Here is a 24,917-nt window from a genome sequence, read left to right as displayed (position 1 = left end):
GATGAAAATTCAAGAATAAAGGCTTACAGAACTTGAAAGCATTTGGATATATTAACAATAAAAATTTGTGAAACTTTATAGATGCCAGTGTTTTGTCAGTCCTTCTACAACCATTTGCTTCTTTCTCCTTTTCCTACTAAAAGACATATCATTCCTGTCCGGTCCGTACAGGCAGCTCATGACTCAAAATGGCCCTACTTACAAGCTAGTGCCTTTTATGACCTTTCTTATGGTAAATAAGAGTGTCACAGTAAAATTAATATTTAGGATCATTAAATTAATGTGAAATCAGTCGAAGCTAAGCCAATGCAATAATCAGAAAACATGAGAGGCTGATTCATGAATGATGCAAGGGAAAAGGGAACTGGGAGTTACTCCTAACCAGATTGATGAACCAATGAAATTCACCCCATGTAGGTATTATTTCCCCATCTTACAGACAAGGGCAGTAAGGCTGAGAGAGAGATTAAACAGTTCACCTAAGATAAAAACAAAAACAAAAACAAACTAGCGGTAATTTTCTCAGGCCTCTTCCCAGTTTACTGAAGTCTTGATTATACAGTAGGAAATAAAACATGTAAGTACAAATCTCAGGCACGGCAAGAAATTGCCTAATGTGATAGTAGGTAGAACTTTTGAATGGCAATGTGGCCCTTCTACTGGTAACTGTGATTCCTCTGACCTGGCTAGTTTCTCACTCATTATAGGCTGTACCAGTTGGTGCCAAATTCAGGATCACCATGGTAACAAAGAAGTAGAAGAGAGCAGTAGCCACTTACTCATATCCTTATCTCATATATACTTTGCATTGCTTCTTTGTTGGTTTGGTAGCAATCTGAAGGAAAAGCAATATAAATCATCATTCTTGCCCATTTCTTAAGTTAGATTAGACTTTGTGGTCTGGTCTGACTCTAGAGCTTCCACTTTTTCCTTTTTTTCTCATCATGCTATGCATTATATCTCCAGGACTACTAGTCTTAGAACTAGACGACTTTTGTCCACTGCCCACCCACACCCACCCTTGCCTCTGACAACTACCATTCTGTTCCTTATATATGGGAGTTCAACTTTTTTTAGATTCCACATATAAGTGAGATTGTATAGTGTTTGTTTTCCTCTGACTTATTTCACTTAGCATAATGCCCTCAAAGGTCCATCCATGTTGTCAAAAATGGAAGTGTTTCCTTCTTTTTATGGCTAATATTCATTGTGTATATACACTACATCTTCTTTATACATCCATCCATCCATTGACACTTAGGTTGTTTCCATGTCTCAGTAGTGTAAATAATATTATGATGAACATGGGGAGTGCAAATATCTTTTCAAGTTAGTGTTTTCATTTCCTTTGGATAAACAACCAGAAATGTAATTGCTGGATCCTATGTTAGTTCTACTTTTAACTTTTTGAGGAAGCTACTTATTGCTTTACATAGTGGGTGTACCAATTTACATTCCTACCAACAGTGTATAAGAGTTCTCTTTTCTCCATATCCTCACTACCACTTGCTATTTCTCATCTTTTTGATAACAGTCTTTCTAACAGATGGGAGGGGATATTGTGGTTTTAATTTGCACTTGCCTGATGATTAGCAGTACTGAGAGCCTATTGGAAATATACCTATTTCCCATCAGTATGTTTTCTCTGGAAAATATCTATTCAGATCCTCTGCCCAGTTTTTAATTGGACTGTTTCTTTTTTGTTATTGAGTTATATATGAGTTCTTTACATTTCTTGGATATTAACCCCTTATCAGATATATGATTTGCAGATATCTTCTCCCATTTTCATGCTGCTGATGGTTTCCTTTGATGTATTTAGTTTGATATAGTCCCACTTGCTGATTTTTGCTTCTGTTGCCTTTGTTTTTGGTGTCAAATTTAAAACATCATGGGCAAGACTGATGTCAAATAATTTACTGCCTACATTTTCTTCTAAAAGTTTTACAGCTTCAGGTCTTACATTCAAGTCTTTAATTCATTGAGTTGACAATTGTGTACAATGTAAGTTAGTGGTCCAGTTTCATTCTTTTGCATGTGGCTGTCCAGTGTTCCTAACATCATGTATTGAGGAGAATATCCTTTCACTGTTGTATATTCTTCACTTCTTTGTTGTGAATTAATTGACCACGTATGTATAGATTTCTTTCTGGGCTATTTTGTTCCACTGGATTGTGTTTATTCTCATACCAATACCATAATGTTTTTGAGTACTATAGCTTTGTACTATAGTTTGAAATCAGGAAGTATGAGGCCTTTACCTTTTTCTTCTTTTTCAAAATTGCTTTGTCTATTTGAAAATTTTAGGTCTGTTTTTTCTTCTGTGAAAAATGCCACTGGAATTTTGATAGGGATTGCACTGAATCTGTAGATTGCTTTGGGTAGTAGAATTAACAATATAAATTCTTCCAATCCATTAGCAGGGAATATCTTGCCATTTATTTGTGTTCTTCAATTTCTTTCAATAATGTCTTCTAGTTTTCAATGTACAGGTCTTTAACCTCTGTGATTAAATTAATCCCTAGGTACTTTACTATTTTTGAATGCAATGATAAATGGGATTTTCTTAATTTCTCTGATATTAGTGTACAGAAATGCAACAGATTTTTGTACACTGATTTTATATCCTGTACCTTTACTGAATTTGTTTATTAGCTCTAACAATGTTTTGGTAGAGTCTTTAGGATTTTTTATATATAATGTTGTATCATCTGCAAATAGAGACAGTTTTACTAACAGCTTGTAGTCTTAAATACTGTGCTAATTGTCTTCCATCTAAGTTGTGATTTCCTTACATTTACACAATCATTGGAAGCACCTGAATTTTAAATTGGTTTATAAGTCATTTTTTAAAACAAGGATTCAACAAGACTATGTAACAAGGCCATCACAAATACCCAGAAAATCAAGTTATTGCACATTCTGACATAATTACTAGATATTAAACACCAATAGGTTCACTTTATTGGAGGTACAAAAATGAAAATAAACTTTTTGAGGTTTTATTTATTTTGAGAGAGAGACAGACACAGAAAGAGACAGAGAATACCAAGCAGCTCTGTGCTCTGTGGGCTCAATCCTACAAACCGTAAAATCATGACCTGAGCTGAAATCAAGAATCAGATGCTTAACTAATTGAGACACCTAGGTAATCCTAAAAATAATTTTCTGTATTATCTTCAAATTGAAATAGATCAACAGCTCTAGAGAAAACTTATTACAGGAAAAAATGCTGAAGATCGGTTACTGTAACTTTGTTAAGGTTATTTATTAGATTATTGTTTACAATAACAAAGTAAATTATGCAAACATCAGCTTCATAGGTCTATCAACATTTATCTTTATTTTTAATTAATTGCTTTCACTTATCCTTTTTCTTTAATATTTCACTTATTTATACTGATGAATTTGACAACATAGTATAATATAATCATTATACCAGAATTCAAGCATTATGTCTGCTACTACACAGCTGTTGACCTTAAACATCACATTACCTCTCAAGAACACACTTTTTTCATGGAAAAATAAAGGCTTTCTCTAGACTATTAATTATTTTGGTCTTTAAATAAAATTTTTATCCCCAAATTTTCAAATATGAAAGATCTTGAAGATTTAAAAAAAGGTTTATGGTAAAAAGATTTGAAAGAAAGAACACTGTCACTGTTCGCAGATTTTACGGGTACTAAAAGAAGAACATTTAGAGTCAAGTTATTAAAATTAATCCAGTTCAGCAAGTTGCTGGAACAACATACAAAAGCCAATTGCATGTTCAACAAAAGAAAATATAGTTTTTTGAATGGCACTATTTACAATATCAACAACAAAAAAAATAAGACAATTAAAACTCTACCAAAAATGTTTATGGAAAAATTAAAAATTATAAAACTCAGTTAAAAAAAAAAAAACTCAGTTGAAAGCTCTTAAACACATATTTATATGCAATACACCTTATGCAAAAATTAAGATTTAATGCTATAAAGAAGCCCATTCTAAGTGAATCTAAAATTCATTGCAATGCAAATCAAAATTCCAACAGAGTTTTAAGAACTTGGCAAGCTGATTCTAAACTTAATATGGAAGAAACAAGACCCAAGAATAGCCAAGATTCTAAAAAAGAACAAAGTCAAGGAAATCAAGTTACCAGATAAGAAGCTAGTGTCTGTAACAAAAACATTGTGGTATTGGTTTAAGAATAAACATCTCTTTCTTCTTTGACATCCCAAAACTTTCCTCTCTATTTACAAATTGATAAAGAAATCTCCCCTTTGTTCCATAAAACCCTTTGCAGTCTTCTTAGTCTTTCAAATGGTTTCTAATTATTATTTAAACATTAAGAACATGATGGCAGTGGCCAAAATGCTCCTTTTACCCTTTTACCCTCCTTTATTCTCCTCCTTAGGGCACATTTCAACTTCTTAACTATTCTAAATGTTTCCCTATTCAAGATATCAATTCACTTTCCCAGGAACATCATGACTTTCCCAGGAACATCATGTGGAGTGGCAGACAGATCAGCTGCCAACATGAGAATAAAATGACAGGCTGTTAAGAATATATAAGTATCTGCAAGCACTATTATTTATATTTATATTTTTATAGAGTATATGAGAAAAACCTGTTGGGAAGTGACAGGAGACAAGAAGCAGAACAATCAAAGGCATGAGTTAATATTACTTTGACAAAAATTACAATAATATATTGCAAATTATTTACAAAGCACATTTATTATAGTTCCAGTCCTTTTGTTCATAAAAAATTAGGCAAAAAAAATCATAAAATAAAAATACTAATAGAATAAATTTTAAATATATATTTAGAAAATTATATACATTAATTGCAATTTTTTTAAAGCACTCAAGTGACTCCCTGTATAGAGTACTCTACGATGCTCAACACAGTGACACAAAGGAAAGAAAGATTTATGAGTAGGAAAACAGGGCACAGAGGATATTAAAAGGTTTTAGGTGGAATTAAAAAAAGAAAGAAATGAGAGTGATTAAATATTATGCAGTAGATGTTGTAATGAATCTACAAATGAACACAGTAAATTGGAATTAACAAAGCAGTCGACTGAAGGCTGGTTAAAATTTTTGGATTTTTCAGAAAAGTAACAGAGAGTCACTGCAGGTTTTTGATCGTGGGAGTGAAAACATGAAAGCAGTGTCTGAGAAAGAATCCTAACAGCTGTGTGTAGGATGATTTGGAGGGAGAAAGAGACTAGAGACAGGGAACAAACAGCTACAAAGCTGTTGAAGTACAGAAGCATGTATTATAGACAAAGCATGATGATGTACAGAAGCATGAAGTACATGACACATCAAATAATGAAGACAAAGACAACATAAAAGCTATGGAAAAAATATGTAAATGAGGAAATAGGAGAGATATTCCATATATTTATTGAATTAACTATTTTCAGAATACCTCAGTACTATATTCAACATGTAGATATAGTGTATATATATGTATTTTATGTATATATAAATTAATACCTTTAATTTAAGAAGGTATTAAATGATCAGTGTACATAATAATACCAACCTCTATAGGACTGGCATAAGAATGAAATTAGATGTTATTAAGAGAATTCTTTATTGTAAACGTCACATAAATATTAACTGCTGCAATTTTTTAGGGAGGTGACCGTTGTAACACAATGGAAATGTTGTAACCATAAAGTCAAAAGATCTGAATTCAAATTCTTGTTCTATTATTTAATGGTAACATTAGTGGACCTGAAGCAAGTCATTTAAATCATTCTGAGTAACTATTTTTGTTTTTTGTTTGTTTTTTCTCTTCTTTCTGATTCAAGTATAATTAACCTACAGGGTCATATTAGTTTCAGTTATACAATATAGTGATTCAACAATTTGATACATTACTCAGTGCTCATCATGATAAGTGTGCTCTTGAATCTCCTTCACCTATTTCACCCATCGCCTCACCCACCTGATGACTCAGTGTGTATGTGTGTGTGCATGTGATGGCTCATGTGTGTATACATACCACTTCTTTATCCATTCACCTATGGATGGACACGTGGGTTGCTGTTATATCTTGACTACTATAAATAATGCTGTAATAACATAAAAGTGCATATATCTTTTCAAATTAGTATTTTTGTTTTCTTTGGTTAAAAACCCAGTAGTGGAATTACTGGATCATTCGGCAATTCTACTTTTAATTTTTTAAGGAACTTCCATACTGTGTTCCTCAGTGGCTGCACCAGCTTGCATTCCCACCAATGAGTGAAGCTTTTCACCACATCCCTGCCAACACTTCTTCTCATTTTTTTTTTAAATTTTAGCCACTTTTACAGCTGTGAAGTGATATCTCATTGTTGTTTTGATTTCCATTTCTTTGATGATTAGAGAAGTTGAGGGTCTTTTTACATGTCTCTTGGCCTTCTGTATGTCTGTTTTGGAAAAAAGTCCATTCATGTCCTCTGCCCACTTTTACATTTGGATTATTTGCTTCTTTTTGGTGTTGTTATATATTCTTTATATATTTTGGATATTAACCCCTCACCATGCACATCATTTGCAAATATCTTTTCCACTTAGTAGGTTGCCTTTTGTTTTGTTGATGGTTTCCTTCGCTGTGCAAAAGCTTTTTACTTTGATGTAGTCCCAATAGTTTAATTTTGCTTTTGTTTCCCTTGACAAAGAAAGCATATATTTGATGTCAAAAAGACTACTGCCTATGTTTCCTTCTAGAAATTTTATGGTTTCCGGTTTCACATCTGGGTCTCTAACTGATTTGAGTTTACTTTTGTGTATGGTTTAAGAAAGTAGTCAATTTTAGGGGCGCCTGGGTGGCTTAGTCGGTTAAGCGTCCGACTTTCTCTTAGGTCATGATCTCACGGTTCGTGGGTTCGAGCCCCGTGTCGGGCTCTGTGCTGACTGCCAGCTCGGAGCCTGGAGCCTGTTTCAGAGTCTGTATCTCCCTCTCTCTCTGACCCTCCCCTGCTCACGCTGTGTCTTTCTCTCTCCTAGAAATAAATAAAAATATAAAAAAAAAAAAAAGAAAGTAGTCAATTTTACTGTTTTGCATATAGCTGTCCAGTTTTCCCAGCATCATTTGTGGAAGAGACAGTCTTTTTCCCACTGCATACCCTTGCCTCTTTTGTTGTAAGTTAACTGGCCATATAACTGTGGGTTTATTTTTGAGCTCTCTATTCTATCCCAATAATCTATGCCTATTTTTGTGCCAGTACAAAACTGTTTTGATTACTACAGCTTTGTAGCATGTCTTGAAACCAGGAATTGTGGTACTTTTGGTTTTGTTCTTCTTTTTCAAGATTGCTTTGGTTAATCAGAATCTTTTGTTGTTTCATATAAATTTTAGGATTATTTATTTCTTTGAAAAATGCTGTTGGCATTTTGATAGAGATTGCATTATCGATGGATTGCTTTGGACATTTTAACAATATTAGTTCTTCCATTCCATGAGCATGGCATATCTTCCCCTTTGTTTGTATCACCTTCAATGTCTTTCATCAACATTTGTACAAAGAGTACAAGTCTTTCACATCTTTGGTTAAGTTTGTGCCTAAGTATTTTGTTCTTTTTGCTTGGTGCAATTATAAATGGAATTGTTTTTATTTTCTTAATTTTCTTTCCTTTCTTTTCTTAATTTCTCTTTCTGCTACTTCCTTATTAGTGTATAGAACTACAAGATTTTTGTATATTGATATTATATCCTGAAATTTTATTAAATTCATTTATCAGTGCTAATTTTGTATATAGTATCATATCACCTGCAAATAGTGAAAGTTTTAATTCTTCTTAACAATTTGGATGCCTCTTATTTTTTTTTTCTTGTCTGATTGCTGTGACTAGTACTATATTGAATAAAAGTGGTGAGGGTGGACATTCTTGTCTTGTTCCTAATCTTAGAGGAAAAGCTCTGTTTTTCACCACTGAGTATGATGTTAGCCATTGGTTTTCCATATATGGTGTTTATTATGTTCAGGCATGTTCCATCTAAACCTACTCTATTGAGGATTTTTATCATGAATGGATATTATACTTTGTCAAATGTTTTTTTACATCTACTGAGATCATATGGTTTTCATTCTTTTCTTGTTAATGTGATGTATCACACTGATTTGCAAATATTGAACTACCCTTGCATTACTTGAATAAACCCCATCTAATCATGATGGATGATATTTTTTATGCATTGTTAGATTCAGTTTGCTAATATTTTGTTGAGGATTTCTACATCTATCTACTATCAGAGATAGTAGAATAGAGTTTTCTTTTGTTGTAATGTCTTTCTCTGGTTTTGGTATTGTGGTAATGCTGGCCTCACAGATTGGATTTGGAAGATTTCCTTTTCCTTCTATTTTTTGGAACAATTTGAGAAGCATAGGTATTAACTTGTCTATATCTTTTTAAAAGATTTTTAAAGTAATCTCTGCAACCAACATGAGGCTTGAACCCACAACCCTGAGATCAAGAGTTGCACACTCCAACTGAGCCAGCCAAACACCCCTTACCTCTTCTATAAATATTTGATAGAATTCACCTGTGAAGCCATCTGGTCTTGGACTTTTGTTTGTTGGGAAATTTTTAATTACTAATTTGATTTGATTGCTAGTAATCTGTTTCTTCAATATTTCTATTTCTTACTGATTCAGTTTTGTAAAGTTACATACGTCTAAGAATTTATCCATTTCTTCCAGGTTGTCCAATTAGTTGGTATATAATTTTTCATATTCTCTCATAATAGTTTTCATTTCTGTGGTGTTGGTTGATTTTGTTTCTGTGTGTGTGTGTGTGTGTGTGTGTGTGTGTGTTAAGTAATCTCTACACTCAATATAGGGCTTCAACTCATAATCTTCAGGTTAAGAGTCACATGCTCTACCAACTGAGCCAGCCAGGCACTGCCGTGGTGTTGCTTGTTATTTCTTCTCTTTCATTTCTGATTTTATTTGAGTTTTATTATCATTATTATTATTATGAGTCTGGCTTATCAATTTTGTTGATCTTTTCAGCTCCTGGTTTCACTGGTCTGTTCTATTTTGTTTTGTTTTTAGTCTCTATTTCATTTATTTCTGCTCTCATCTTTATTTCTTCCTTCTACTGGTTTGAGGCTCTGTTTCTTCTTTTTCTAGATTCTTAAGGTGCAATGTTAGGTTGTTTGAGATTTTTCTTGCCTGTTGATGTAGGCCTACATTACTATAAACTTCCCTCTTGGAACAGCTTTTGCTGCATCCCAAAGATTTTGGACCACTGTGTTTTCATTTTCATTTGTCTCCATATTTTTTTATTCTTCTTTGATTTCTTGGTTGACCTTTTAATCCATATATATTAAAAGTAATTACTGACATTGCTATTTTGTTATTTGTTTTATGGTTGTTTTTGTAGTTCTTCTCTCTTCCTTTCTTTTCTTACTCTCTTCCCTTGTGGTTCGATGGCTTTCTTTAGTGACATGCTTGAATTCTTTTCTCTTTATTTTTTGTATATCTATTCCGTGTTTTTGATTTGTGGTTGCCATTGGTTTTTATATAACATCCTATGTATATGGAGGTCTATATTAAGTTGATAGTCACTTATGTTTGAACCCTTTCTTAAAAGCACTAAATTTTTACTCTCACTCCCCTATCTCATATATGTGAGCTCATACTTTATATCCTTTCATTTTGTGAATCCCTTGACTGATTTTTATAGATATAATTGATTTCACTGCTTTTGTGCCTTAACTTGTTTACTTGTTTTATAAGTGATTAATCCATTGCTTTTATTATGTTTGCATTTACTTATAATAATTTTCCTTTCCTAATTTTTTTACTGAGTAACTATTTTTAATATGTAATGTGAGCAGAAACCAAACCAATCTCACATAAAGGCCTCAAGGAATAATGAAATAAGTCATTATAAAATCCCTAATGTAGTATCTGAATTATTGTGTACCATGAGTATGTGTTGCAGTGAGTATGGAGGAGGCCAGAAATAGGGGTCCACTTTGTCTGACCTTACTGGAGAGAAAGCCTCAAGCATTTTCAAAGAGCCATAATAACCATGCCCTTCTCCATATTATTTTAAAGAGCAATTGTACAAGAAAATCTCTGAAATATCTTATTAATGATCCATCTTTAAATTGCCCTCTGATGTACAATATCGAATCCACAGGAGTTTAAAAAGCAAGAGTCAAAAATCATATTGCTAATGATTTTAAAACCCACAATAATAAGCAATTCATGATTTTTTCCTATCTTAGGTTATAGATACATTACCAAAATTCACATTTCTTTTTTTTTTTTTTTAATATTTATTTTTGAGAGAGAGAGACAAAGTACAAGCAGGAGAGGGGCAGTGAGAGAGGGAAACACAGAATCTGAAGCAGGCTCCAGGCTCTGAGCTGCCAGCACAGAGCCCAATGCAGGGCTTGAACCCACGAGCTGTGAGATCATGACCTGAACTGAAGTCAGACTTTTAACCAATTGAGTCACCCAGTCAACACCCTACCAAAATTTACATTTCAAATTCTAATATATTTTATTTTAAAAAGGAGTAAAAAGGGACAAGGCATTCCCAAAACAGCACAGCCCAAGGGAATTTAAATAGTGGTAAGGTTGGGAATAAGTAAAGTTGAAGTTAATTTGTCTTATGCAAGACCCTTATAGACTTCTATCTGATAGAAAGAAATGAATTTAAAGTTGTCTGGTGAGATCACCCCACCAATGGATCCCTAAAGGAAGAGTAGGGAATAGTTTATAAAATTCACTACAGAGTACTTTTAGCTCAATGCAGTGTAGGAAACAACTCTTAAAGGGAATGTAAGCGGCGCCTGGCTGGCTTAGTCGGTAGAGCATGAAATTCTTGATCTTGGGCTTGTGAGTTTGAGCCCTACACTGGGTGTAGAGATTATTTAAAAAAATAAAATTAAAAAATAAAGGGAATATAAATAAGCAGTTTCATAAATATTTCCCTTTTAGCCTAGACCAACCAGGTTCCATTTAGCTAGTAGTGTTTAGCATATTATTCATTCATTCAGTTCAGTTCTGTACACTAAAGAATGTACTCTAAAGAATATAAACAGTATGAGAACCAGGACTTAAGAAGTAAGATCAACTCTCTCTCTCTCTCTCTCTCTCTCTCAATCTCTCTCTCTCAATATCTCTTCTCTCTCTCTCAGAAATAAATAAAACATTTAAAAATTTTTTTAAAAAAGTGGGGGGGGGGGCACCTGGGTGGCTCAGTTGGTTAAGTGTCTGACTTCGGCTCAGGTCATGATCTCACGGTTTGTGGGTTCAAGCCCCACGTCAGGCTCTGTGCTGACAGCTAGCTCAGACCCTGGAGCCTGCTTTGGATTCTGTGTCTCCCTCTCTCTCTGACCTTGCTCTCTCTCTCTCTCAGAAATAAGTAAAACATTAAAAAAAATTTAGAAAAGAAATAAGATCAAAACATATAAAAAAGTGGCATGATGAAAGTATAAATAAGATATTATTTATGCAAAAAGGACCAAGAAATCTCTAGAAAGTGTATAAATTGAATTTGGACATAAGAAAATTAGAAAGAGGAAGAAAAGAACCATAGGTGGAATGACCAGTGTAAGGGAATGACAGAAGCTAATACAGGGACTTACATGAAGGAAGTGGCTGGAGCATAAGGGATTGAAATTAAATTATGAGAATGTCAGATCTGGAACCAGATTGCAAAAGCCTTGAGTATGAGCATAGGGGACTTGAATTTTATTTTGCATAAACTAAGAGTTTATGAATAAGAGAAGATGAAGAAAAATGTTTAAATTAGGAATCATTAATTATAATAATAATTAATAATAGGTAATTATACCTAATTAAATTAGGAATCTCACATAATGATGAAAATACAGAGTAAGGGGAAAAAAATGGAGTCAGGAAAGGTGCTGGATTTATCTATACACATAGTTTATCAGACAGGGATCATTTCAAAAACTCATATCCACCCAACTTGTAGTAGAGCTAAATCATATTTTTTTTTTTTAATGCTTTTTCTCGTAGCAAATGGTGTTTTTCTTTTTTTCTTTTTTTTTTTTTTTTTACAAATAGTTTATTGTCAAATTAGTTTCTACATAACACTCAGTGCTCATCCCCAAAGTGCCCTCCTTCATGCCCATCCCCCCCTCCCCCCCACATCCATCAGTCCTCAGTTTTTGTCAGCATTCAAGAGTCTCTCATGGTTTGCCTCTCTCCCTTTCCTCCACCATTTCCGCCCTTCTTCTCCCCCTTGGTCCTCCGTCAAGTTCCTCCTAATCCTCCTATACGTGCAAACATATGGTGAGCTAAATCATATTTTAAGAAAAATTATTTACACACGTAACTCCATAAAGTTAATCTCATGCACTCAGGCAAAAAGGGGGAGGGGGAGCAGATCTCACCCACCCTAATACTCAATGCATTTAGTCCTCAAAGTAAACATGAGATGGGAAATATGACTCTACATCCTCTCAGTCAGTCTCAATCTCCATATGCTTCTCATAGCATGAGCATCAAAATTCTATGACTTTTTTAAATGTTTATTTATTTTTGAGAGAGAGAGAGACAGAGTACAAGCAGAGAAGGGTCAGAGAGAGAGGGGGACGCAGAATCTGAAGCAGGCTCCAGGCTCTGAGCTGTTATTAGCACAGAGTCCAACGTAGGGCTTGAACTCACAAACCATGAGATCATAACCCAAGCTGAAGTTGGACCCTTAACTGACTGAGCCACCCAGGCACCGCATTATTCTACTATTAAGGAGAAGTATACTTTCACAAAATATATCCCCTAATCCTAAGTAAACCACTTCATTAAGTGCTCCACCAAAGAAAAAGAAAATAGTAATCTGCACTAGCACTAGAGAGAAAACTGGCTGTTAGACTTGATGGGATATTATATTGTATTTTATGTGCTAGTTCAGAAACTTCCAAGAATAATTTTGGTTCAATTTTTGTTTCACATGCTGAATTAGGACGTAACCTCTGCATAATGCCTTTTTTCTCCCTCTTCTTTAGCATATTAAGCATACTGGAGGTAGCAAAACAGAGAGTTAGTCCAAAACAATTATTTGAGGGCAGAAAATTTTCTGAAAAAGTCACATATTTAAGGAAGTTAAAACCAGGCAAATAAAAACAAATTTTCTGAGGGTAGGTAAAGTTACAGAAAGCATGGACATAAAATACAAAACACCTCTTTACCATGACAGACAGGTGTGAAAATGATAATAACATGTCTTTTTATTCTCCCCCATAACCACTAAAATCCCTTCCCCCAGTCAACATTTAGAAACATTATTACAAAATTCTGACAACGTATTTATTAAAATTTCTTTTATAACAGATAAAACTTGCTAAAAACTAAAGTAACTACAATTTAGGAAACAGAAGTGTTCCTATTCTTAAAGTACAAACTTGTGTTTGTCTAACCAATAAAATATTTCCAAGGCACTTGTTTATTTATCCAATATCTAGTGAGAACCTACTATGTGTTAGATACTGTGCGATGCTAGAAGTATAAAATGAAATAAAACATAATTTGTATTCCTTTCGAGGAGTTATAAGCTAACGAGGGAGATATACTATAACTGATATAATCATGTTTTGATAAAAGTATCCAGAGGATACCACAGAAGCAAAGAAGGGGGTCAGGAAATGCTTTTTAAAATAAGTACGAATGTGAATTAAAGCAGTGCTTCCTAAACTTGACTGTACATCTGAACCATATCTATAGCTGATGTCTAGGCCTCACTTAAGATTTCGGGAAGTAGAATCACCAGAGATGGAGCCAAGAAACCTATATTTTTAACCACAAGAGACTGAGAATCACAGCCAGGTTTTGGTAGTAGTGAGCCAGAAGTACTGACAGCCATTCAAGGCACAGAGAATGGCTCAGTATGGCTGGAATATGTGAGATACAGACAGGAGATCAGAAAGAAATCAGAACAAGAGTAGTGACATCACTAATGTTATATTTTAAACAGGACCTATGGAATCGGTGTGAACTTCCAAAATAAAAGACAATCACCTGAGTCATGTATTTACCCAAATGACTTGTGACATGAACTAATGTCTTACTGAAGTACATGGGAAAACTAAATACAAATAGCTTGCATTTCAAGGCAAAGGTAAAATTCTCCTTTGAAAAACAAACAAATTAAAAAACAAAAACAAAACAGAGCTCTAGTCATAATGTTTATTAAGTGTAATGACCACTCATTTTTCTCAGCATGCACACCTGGAATATGAACAGAAGTTATAACATTTTCTTAACTTAAAACTGTTCCATACTGTATAAAAATAAATACAAACTGTATTTTGAAATTCAAGCTTTAAAACTAAAAACTGTTCTTAATGATTTTAAGTTTCCAAACTGCTATAATAATTTGTTACTTTCTAAGAATGTACTTAGAAATATCATTTTTAAAGTCTATTTATTTATTTGGAGAAAGAGAAAGCAAGGAAGGGGTGAGACAGAGGAAGAGAGAATCCCAAGCAGGCTCCACTGACAGCACGAAGTCCAACACGGGGCTCAATCCCACCACCTGTAAGATCATGACCTGAGCCAAAATCAAGAGTCAGACACTTACTAAATGAGCCACCCAGGCACCTCAGAAATATCTTCATACTTAACTCCGGGTAGAGGTAAAGTAAGATAAGTCACTAATCACAGGAATATTCACAATAAGAATATTCACCATAAATAAGCTAAAAGCCAAATCGAATCTTATATATTAATTTCTGTTTATAAAATAACAAATTTAAACAAATGTTTAAATCCTCAATTCATTGTCCCAAAAAGACGTCATAAACAGAGGTAGACAGGCAATCATGTGAAACAGGAACGAGCTTTTAAATTTTTTAAAAATTTCTTTAACATTTATTCATTTTTGAGAGACAGAGCACAAGCAGGGGAGGGGCAGAGAGAGGGAGATATAGGATCTAAAGCAGGCTCCAGGCTCTGAGCTGTCAGCACCGAGCCAATGTAGGGCTCAAACTCAAGAACTGCGAGATCATGACCTGAGCTGAAGTCAGAACCTAAACCAACTGAGGCACAAAGGCACCCTATGAAATAGGAACAAACTTTTAAAGAATATCCTTCAGAAACCTAGGGACAAACCTACCAATTATAGCATATAAAACACATCTTACAGTTATAGTTTATTTTTAAAAAGTCCCTCTAAATTTTACTTAAACCATTTAAACATTGTAATAACCTATAGACCAGACAGAGATTCATCTACCAAAGTGAAAACTATATCCAAACTATGCATAGTAACCCCCTGGAGGAGCACACAGGGTATAGAAGCAACAGCAGTTAAAAGCCAAACGACTGACCACATAGCTCTATTAGAGGAGAACCAATTAACAAATTACAATAATTGGCTACTTACAAGAATAATATCTATGAACTTGATATAGCAAACCATTCTTTCTCAGACTTAATTTACTTTTTAAAATGGTAATGTTATTGACTTGCCTTAATTTCCAGATGAAATACAGGAATTAAGTTATAGTTCTTGTCAGCTTCTTAGGCTAACATGATTTATTTACAGAGAATGTACTGTATCTTTGTTTCCTGAGTCACTCACTGCTTCCTTTTTGCTCCTGCAGCACTTTGCATGTATCTCTATTTGCTTTTTATTGAAAATACCTGAATCTTCTTTTTCAATTTTTTTAATGTTTTATTTATTTCTGAGAGAGAGAGACAGTGTGAGCAGGGGAGCATCAGAGAGAGAGGGAGATACAAAATCTGAAACAGGCTCCAGGCTCTGAGCTCGCTGTCAGCACAGAGCCCGACAAAGGGCTGGAACCCACGAACCGTGAGATCATGACCTGGGCCGAAGTCAGACGCTTAACCAACTGAGCCACCCAGGCGCCCCAAAAATATTTGAATCTTGCAAAGACAGTACTATTATCACCATGTAATAGCTGAAGAAACAGGCTTAGCATGATGAAATGACTTAATGAAAATCACCACTAACCCCAGATTTCAAACTCAGATCTGCCTGGGTGCAGAACTCTTTCCATACTGCCTCAAAGGTAGAGAGGTACATAGGACTAAATAGATCAAACCTAAACAAGTGAATTGATTGCAGTTTCTTCTGTAACTAGTAGAAGATACTGGTAGCAGCAGAAACAGCTCTACCATATCTGAAAAACGAAATGTAGACAAGAACATATATCTGGGGTCGGAGGCACAGGGGTTTTGCCTAGTACCGGAACTACCTCCTGAAATTAGGAAATACTGTACCTCACTTTATGAGTCTTTATAGAAGACAGAGCCCATCTCCATTTATAGAAGCTAACAATGCCATACAGTCATTCTTCCTCTCACCTCATCAGCATGAACTATAGGCACTTAATCTATGCTCTGCCAATATGACATTCCCACCAAGAACTCTAAGTTAAAAGCTAGAGAGAGTAACAAGCTGGGACAGCAAAGGTTGGATTTTAGCAGCAGACAGCAGCAACAACATTAAGTCTCCAAAGGTAATGGTAGCAACTGTGCAGCAGCTGAGTCTAGCCGGCAATTTGTGGCAGCATTATTGTCACTGGATTTTTTTTAAATTTGTTTTTTAAAGTTTATTTATTTATTTTAAGACAGATAGAGACTACGCAAGTCCCCACTTGGGAGGGAGACAGAATTCCAAACAGGCTCCATAATGTCAGCATGGAGCCCAAGGCAGGGCTCAAACTCACAAACCCATGAGATCAAGACCTGAGCCAAAACCAAGAGTCAGATGCTTAATTGACTGAGCCACCCAGGTGTCCCATTATTGGATGGGTTTATGCCATGATTTTTAGATGTCTTTTCTGCTCCCTAGTCTAACATGTTCTTGACTACATACAGCCTTCTCAGCAACTTGGTGAACTAATCAATATGCCCTCAGTAAATTACTTTTCTACTTTAATTAGTCAAAATTGTTTTCTGTTGCCTACAATTAAAAACCCAGACCAAAGCATTTAACAATAAATGACACTAAACAATTATACTTCATCAAATCTTTTTACCTTAGTATTGATTGTTGTTTTACATAATTTGCCATTATGATCGTAAGTAACAGCTACTTTATAAATGATGGTATGCTTTAACAACAATAAAAAATACTCCAAATCAGGTTTACCTTTTACAAAGCAATACAAAAATGCAAAAATAATAACAATTGTCTAAGGGTAATTTTCACTGAGGTTCAAAGCTTTATTAAGAATTCTTACCTGTCAGGAATACCTAGCCTCTTGACACTTCTATAAACAGAAAGAGTATTTGCAACATGTCGATAATTAAACCAGAACCGGGATGTACAGACCTAAAGAAGTAAAAGAAATATATTATCATGAATCAAAATAAGCCACTGGGTTACAGAATTATTTCTCTTTAAGTAGGATTTAGTAATGTCTAAAAAAAAAGAGTACATCATAATTTAGGCTTATAAACAGCAAAGTATATAAAAAATTGTCAATAAAACCAATCTCTCTAAAGAGAAGTCTTTCATAACTGCTATTAAATAAAAAGATCGTTCAGTTTAAGAGAAAACAAATCTTTGGGAATTTAATCAAATACTGAACCAACTTTGGTAATGTTCCTATGTCTAAAAGGTTAAATTCTTTAGAATCAAAGGCAATGTCCATAATCTCTTTACAGAATAGAAAAGAAAATTAACTATCTTGGGTTATATATTATTCTTTTCACTCTCGCTTGCTCCCTAATTTTAGTTATGAAAAATGTTAGATAGATAACCTACAAAACAATTTTATATGCATATCAGAGAATGCATTATAAAGAAGCTGTTCAACTGAACAGAAGACTAGAAACAATCCAAACAAGTTTTACATTTAAAAAAAAACCTGATTCCTAAAAATGATATCAACAGTACTAGGAAAATCTAACATCATGCCTCAAAAAGCAGTCCTTCTGAAAATCCCTTCCAAAGGAAGCATACCAACCCCGCAAGCTCCCTCCCTACTTCCTACCCCATACCTCTGGCATTAGTAGGTATAATGACAGCTTTGAGACTAGGATAAATGTTCCTTCCCCTGCAAACAGAAAGGAACCTCGAGATTTTTTATTAAAACAAATTTCCAAGCTGTAATCCAATAAGGAAACGAATAAAATTTTTGACATTAAAATGTAAAATTCCATGTGTCAAAAAATACCATAAAGTCCTAACTGAAATGAAAAACTTGAAATAATTATAGCTCAATAAGAAAAAAAAATATCCCAATTTTGAAAAATGGGAAAAAGATAAGAGCAAAACATTTCATAGTAAAGGTATTCAAAATGGACAATAAAACTCTTAGAGATGCTCAACTTTTATCATAACTTAAAAAACACAAATTGAATTGTTAAAAATCCATGACAATTCATGTCATTGGCAATTGTGTGGGAAAATGAATAACTCATGTCCTACTGCTGAGAATGCAAACTAATATACTCTTATAAGAGGGTAATTTTCAACATATATCAAGTTTGAATATTTATCTTTTTTAAAAAAATGCTTATTTTTGAGAGACGGTGAGCAGGGAAGGAGCAGTGAGAGATGGGGACAGAGGATGCCAACCAGGCTCTGTGATCAGCAAAGAGTCCTATGTGGGGCTCAAACTCATGAATCATGAGATGCATGACCTGAGGTGAAGTCAGACGTTCAACCAACTGAGCCAGCAGGCGCCCCAAATATTTATCTTTTGATTTAGCTTATGTAAGTACACAAAAATATGTATTTAAGAATTTTTACTATGACATTGCCTATACCTGCAAATATTGAAATCAAAAAGCTAGAAACAAAATCACTACCCATTAGTAGCAAGATCAAGTGCAGATTCCCTAACGTGAGCAGAAATAGTTTAAATAATTTATATCTGCATTAGTCATAATAAAAACCAGTGTACTCAGTGCATTTTACCATACCCAAAAGGTTTTTCTCAGCTATTATAGTATTTAATGAGCATAAACCTAAGAAACTGTCCAAATTTTCACTGGCAATTTATTAGACATGAAATTTAGGTGGCAAAAGAAAAGGAAACAGGAAATACCAACTTAACATAAAATATTCATATTCTCAAAATGAGATACCAAAAAAAAAAGGCCAGTTGTAAAAGAGCAAGTGATATGATCCATTAGTGTCTTGAAAAGGACAGAGAAGTAGACATAAATGTAATAATATGCATTGGAAATTTCTGAAAGAATACACAAGAAAATGATAATAGTGATCATGGAGAATAAAAATAGGAGTAAGAGGGGTACAATGATTTTTCAGTTTACACCGTTCCTCACTGTACTTTCTTTAAATCATAGTGAGGATTATCATTATACTATTTTTTATTAAACAGAAGCCAAAATGATTTACTCAAAGCAGATCTTGAAACTAAAATGGAATCCAATTTTCCTTATATCTCCCTCTGGTGGTGAAAGTTTCCGAATCATAGAATAAGGCCAAAGGGGCATTCCATTTACCTATAATCATTTAGTCAAGACTAAAAACAAATTAATTCCAACTGGTAGAGAAAAACATATATTTTTTAAAAATATGAATAATGTACCACTGAAAAAATGCACGCGTAGTACTTCCAAATTGGCTCTGGTCAAATTTCACAATTTTCCATTTAAGAAAGCACAATTTGGGGCACTTGGGTGTCTCAGTCTTGGTTAAGGGTCTGAATCTTGATTTCACCTCAGGTCATGATCTCTCAGTTCGTGAGTTCAAGCTCTGCATTGGGCTCTGCACTGACAGTGCGGAGCCTGCTTGGGATTCTCTCTCCTCTTTCTCTCACTCTCTCTGCACCTCTCCCCTCAATAAATAAACATTAAAAAAAAAAAAAAAAGGAAAGCATAATTCATTGAAGTCTCACTTTATTAAGTCTGAGTGAATGTGTAAAATATTGTACACAATGTGAAACTGCAATTGTTGTGAAACACTCAATAATAATTCTTTGTCATTCTCTGTTTCTTATCTGAGACCCAAGTTACTGCATTTGGGCTCAGTGACAGGTTTCCCAGACAAGAAAAGCCTCAATGTGTGTGCAATATATGCTAATAGGCTCATATTCTAAAGGATGAGCCCTTTGGCAATTAGTTGTCTACACATAGGCAGTTATTCTCTTTTTTAAGAATTCCCATGGAGAGACTAGTCATCGAAGAGCCCTTGGTTTCCTGTAGAGCAAGTTATCCTCTTAAATTGGTGGATCATGCATGGCCTGCCTCCTGATAAGTTTCCTCTCTCTTAACTGGTCACCAAAAGGCTATCCAACATAGCCTTGCTTAAAATAATAAAACTTTAGAATCTAAATGCTCATGAACTAGAGATTATGGTACCTGAAAATAGAAAATATTTATTTGCTATTCTAATAATATTCTCTTATTCTAATATTCTATTACTAAAATAGAAAATAAAACAGCCTTTGGAAATGAAAGAAAAAGAAAGAGAGAAAGGAAGGACGGAATGAAGAAAGAAAAAGAAAAAGAAAGAAAAAGGAAAAAGAAAGAAAGAAGAAAGAGAAAGAGAAAGAAAAGTACAATTACTAGTTTCCATTATTAAAATAATTCTATATTTATATTTCCTTTAACAATAGTATTTAACTTATTCTTATATTTATTTATATATCACCACATGACAATATATTGAAGGCATAGTTGACATGGTCAAATCAAAATAAGGAATTTCTGTTACAAGATATGAGAAAATAAAAACTCTTTTTCAAAAATTTGATTCACACAAAATTTCTCACACACATATCTAATGTGACTAGCAACCTATACCTTTATAGAACATACTTACCAAAACAGCCCAGTTGTTTGTGTGGCCACTTCTAAAGAACTGTTCTGTTTGATCCTACAAGTCAAATAATAGCCAATATATTAGAAAAGCCACATTTCTGAGAATAAAGAACAGTTAAGATTCATTAAGTCTTTATAGTTATAATGATAGTAAATTATCATTATGCAAATTTATAAAGGTTCTAGTATTTGACCTTACGAAGGACAAAAAGTTTCATTTTTTTTAATGTTTATTTATTTCTGAGAGAGACAGACAGAGCATGACAGGGAGGAGCAGAGAGAAAGAGACAGACTCGGAAGCAGGCTCCAGGCTCTGAGCTGTCAGCACAGAGCCTGATGCGGGGATCGAACTCATGAACTGCAAGATCATGACCTGAGCTGAAGTTGGACGCCCAACTGACTGAGCCACCCAGGCGTCCCCAAAAGTTTCATTTTTTTGTTGGGGGGCATTGTGAGGGCAGTTGCTTGTTTTCAAACACTTTAACTCAAACACAACCAGCTCTTCCTCATATGCTTCTAGTTTTCAATTCAGTCTTCAAACTGTGAAAGATTTATTTTCATGCCTTGATTATACACAGGACAATTAATACCCTTCTTGTTTAAGTTTCATTAATTATTTCTTCCTATTCTGTCCTGGATGCTTCCAATTACTTTATTTGAACACATCACTACATCTGATTGAGTACATTCTCTAGCAGGCTGCCATGTACCATTTCACTAATCTGTTAAAGTCTGAACTATATTTACCATTGTGGAACATTAAAAATCTCAATATCCAATAATATCCAGATACTTAAGGAACACGGTATTTATTATATATTAAAATAATAATGACTATATACCTTCATGACCCCAGGTCTACCACCAAACAGTTAATTACTAAAAGAGTCATAGTGCCTGGATTCAAATCTGGGCCCTATTATTTACTACCTGTAAAAGCTTAGGAAGCTTCTCTGTGCCTCCATTTCTCCATCTATAACACAGTAATATTACCTGATACATGGAAGGCAGGAATGGTGACTAGAACATAGTAATTGCATAACTAACGTTAGCTATTTTAATTTTCAGCTGGCAAGAAAATTACAGGGAGAATAAAATAAAAAATTCATTCAAATGTGTCATACACACATATATATAAACCTTTCTCAACAACTGCCTAGACTCTAAAGAAACTATCTGTTACAGTGGATAAAGCATTAGTTTAAAAATTTGAAGATCTGGGCTTTAGCCCAGGTCCTATCCCTCACATGGTTGTGAGACTGAGGTAAGTCACTTAGCTCTTTAGACTTGACTTTCCTCATGTAGAAAGTACAAGTTGACCCAATAATCTCAAATGTCCCTTCTAGCTGAAAAGTCTTACATCATTAAGACTTTAGTCAAAAATTTGATATGGCAAAACTCTTTTGTGATTGTTTAGAAAATACAGGCTCTGCAAAGTTATTCATTGTACATATGAGTGGAGCACTTATTATGTACCAAGTACATGTAATGTGTAGTGATATAAAAATCAATAAATAGCATGCTGCTTTCTCTGACGAATCCGAGTTCAGCAAACTCTGGGAGCATGCAAACACATTACACTGCAATGTAACATTCATTCATCTATCACATTTATTGGGTGCCATGTGCCAGCCACTGTCCTAAATGCTCAGAATACGATGGGCAAAAATAATCATTATACCCGCCTTCAAAGAGGTTACTATCCAAACTGATAGACACACATTAAGCAGATGAGGGCAAACTACAAATTCTACCAAGATAGGATACACAGTATCATGCAAGAGTACAATAGACCTCTAGAGAGACTTGACCTAACTTGATTCTGGGGGTGGGAAGTAGAAAGACGTCAGGGAAGTTTTCCCTAGAGAGGTGACATTTAGGTTAGGATCCAAAAAATGAAGAGAAGAGGGAAGATAATTCCAGACAGAAGGAACATACACCCTAACGGCAGAAAGAAGCTTAAAGGCTTCGAGAAACTAAAAGATTAGCACAACTAGAAGTCTGTGAAAGAGAGAGAGAGAGAGAGGGAGAGAACTGGAGGTGTAAGCAAGGGCCAAAGTATGCAGGGCCTTGTTCGTGGGTCATAATGGAGACTCTGTTCTTTATCCTTAAAGAAACATTAAGGTGTTTATGGGTGACATGATCCGACTTGCATTTTTAAAAGTTACTCTGGCTGCAGCTTAGAAAACACACTGAAAGGGAGAAAGACTTGAGGCAGCCCAGTTAGGGAGCTGTTGCACTCTACAGTGAAAGATGATGGAATAATAGATATTACAAAGCATATATGGATTATAACAGATAGGTGCTATATTAGCTAAGTGTACAAATTACAATAGTAATTGTAGCAAAAACAAGGGATAAGCAAAGGCTCTACAGAAGTTATGCTTCTACTGCATCTTAGTAAATAGAAGAAACAAGTATAAAACACTGTGATGTGAAAAAGCACAGCAACAATATAACTACAAAAAATAATAATAATGGTATCCAAAATGAAGTATACAAAATAATCCATCAGAATAAAGGAGGAAAATAGCAGAACGTTTTATATTTGTATCATATTTAAAAATGCCTTATAAATATTGAACATATAGATTAGCAGTAATTCATGGATATAGACAAAGGGTGCATTCTCTGTGTCCTTTTCAATTGGGGGGTATGTATTCAAGAAGTTTATAATCCACCGGTCCAAACTCAAGATACTTAAATGGTGAAAAGAATGGCCGTCAATAAGAAGACCACAAAAGTTGGCAGAGACCAGATCATGATGTTTAGACATTCCTCTGTATATAATGGGAAAACACTGGAAGGATTAAGTCAGAAGAATAACCCTATTAGGTTTGCATTTTATGAAGACTAATGTAACATCTAAGTGAGGCACTTTGGAAGCCTGGGGGAAACAAGATAGTTCTTGCAATAGTCTAGGCAAGAAACGACCAGGGCCTCCATTAAGCCAATGGAACTGGAAAGATGAAAGCAATTTTTAAAATTAAGAACATAGAATTTAGTGTTAATCAAAATGTGAGATAAAAAAAAAGAGTTTATTTTTTAAAAATCAAACAGGTGTCTGACTTAGCAGCAATCCCATAGGAGGTGGGCTAGGCAGAAGATGAAATTGTACAGATTTTCAAATGTCTGCTAGCTATCTCGGCCCCTTAGCCAACAGGATATGCAAACCTGAAAACAATACTACGGATTTAGACTGTAGAACTGGCCTCAAGTATTGTCAGAGTACTGGGGAGAGCAAAAGCTTTATAAAAGGCCAGAATTCTGTGAGCCAAAAATAAAACACCGAACCCATCTGACTCCTGTCAAAGGGGAGCGTTGTAGTTTAATAGTAGGAAAGTGGGTGCTTCACTCCTGTGCTCGCAATTCAACTGTTAGGGACCGCACATTCGTCAGAGCAATGATCAGGTCCTCCTTCGTCTCCTAAGGTTTGATTCTTTAAATTCAAATTTTAAATGGGCGTTAGAGAACGACACTGTCCTATCCTGTGCCCTGTGATACCCCCGCCACAACCCAGCCAAGTGAGAGGCTGACGCTCCCCTCTGGTGCTGTGAGTCGCGTGTCTGCTGGTGCGCTCACAACCGCAACACAGCTGTCCTCCCAGGGCCCTGCCGCTCGGAGGGCCTGATTCCTACCTCGATCTGACTAGCGGCCAAGGTGCCGAAGGACAAGAGCAACAACCCTGCCAGGGCAGTCAAACCCTTGCGGACAACACAGGCAGCCACCATGTTTCCCGGCTTCAGCCGCCGGCACCTGGAGAGGCGGAGCGAGAAGCCGTAAAGCAGCGCCGCGGATTTTTGCATGGCTTTTTTTTTTTCTTTTTGCGACGCCAGCCCCACCTCCTTGACGCCGGCCCCTCCCCAGCCTGTAGTAAACGGCACTAGTACAGAGTTTGTTTCCGGGTAGCTGGGCAGGTAGAAGACTGTGATCCTTTATCTTTAAGTGGATTTTCCGTTTTTGCATTTAAAACGGAATATAGTTTTTAAAAAATTGTATATATATAGCATTTAAAAAATTGTCTGAAACGTGAAGGAGGAAAATCTGTGATCCCATAAACTTTAAGAAGCTAGTTCCTATTTTGCATAGTGCTGCCAATTCTTGAATAAATCAAGGAGGGTGTAGTAGTAAGAGGAAGTTTTGGGGGACAAAAAGATGATTAATTGGATTAATCGTA

General features: G+C 34.9%; 1 protein-coding gene across 1 annotated transcript in view; it reads right to left on the bottom strand.

Moving 5' to 3' along the window:
* PIGK (phosphatidylinositol glycan anchor biosynthesis class K) overlaps positions 1-24,509 on the bottom strand; it is a 114,336-nt gene extending 89,827 nt beyond the window's left edge. The window contains exons 1-3 of the mRNA XM_039257073.1: positions 24,379-24,509; positions 20,742-20,795; positions 17,185-17,276 (exon numbers count right to left, since the gene is read on the bottom strand). Coding sequence (XP_039113004.1) covers positions 17,185-17,276; positions 20,742-20,795; positions 24,379-24,471 — 239 coding nt within the window. The 5' untranslated portion in view covers positions 24,472-24,509. The remainder of the gene's footprint in view (positions 1-17,184; positions 17,277-20,741; positions 20,796-24,378) is intronic.
* Positions 24,510-24,917: the final 408 nt, after the last annotated feature.

The sequence above is a fragment of the Hyaena hyaena genome, unplaced genomic scaffold (assembly GCF_003009895.1).
Source record: "Hyaena hyaena isolate Hyena2069 unplaced genomic scaffold, ASM300989v1 scaffold_601, whole genome shotgun sequence".
Classification (NCBI taxonomy): Eukaryota; Metazoa; Chordata; class Mammalia; order Carnivora; family Hyaenidae; genus Hyaena; species Hyaena hyaena.
The sequence above is the reverse complement of the archived record's forward strand: the minus strand, read 5'-3'. Positions and strand labels throughout refer to the sequence as shown.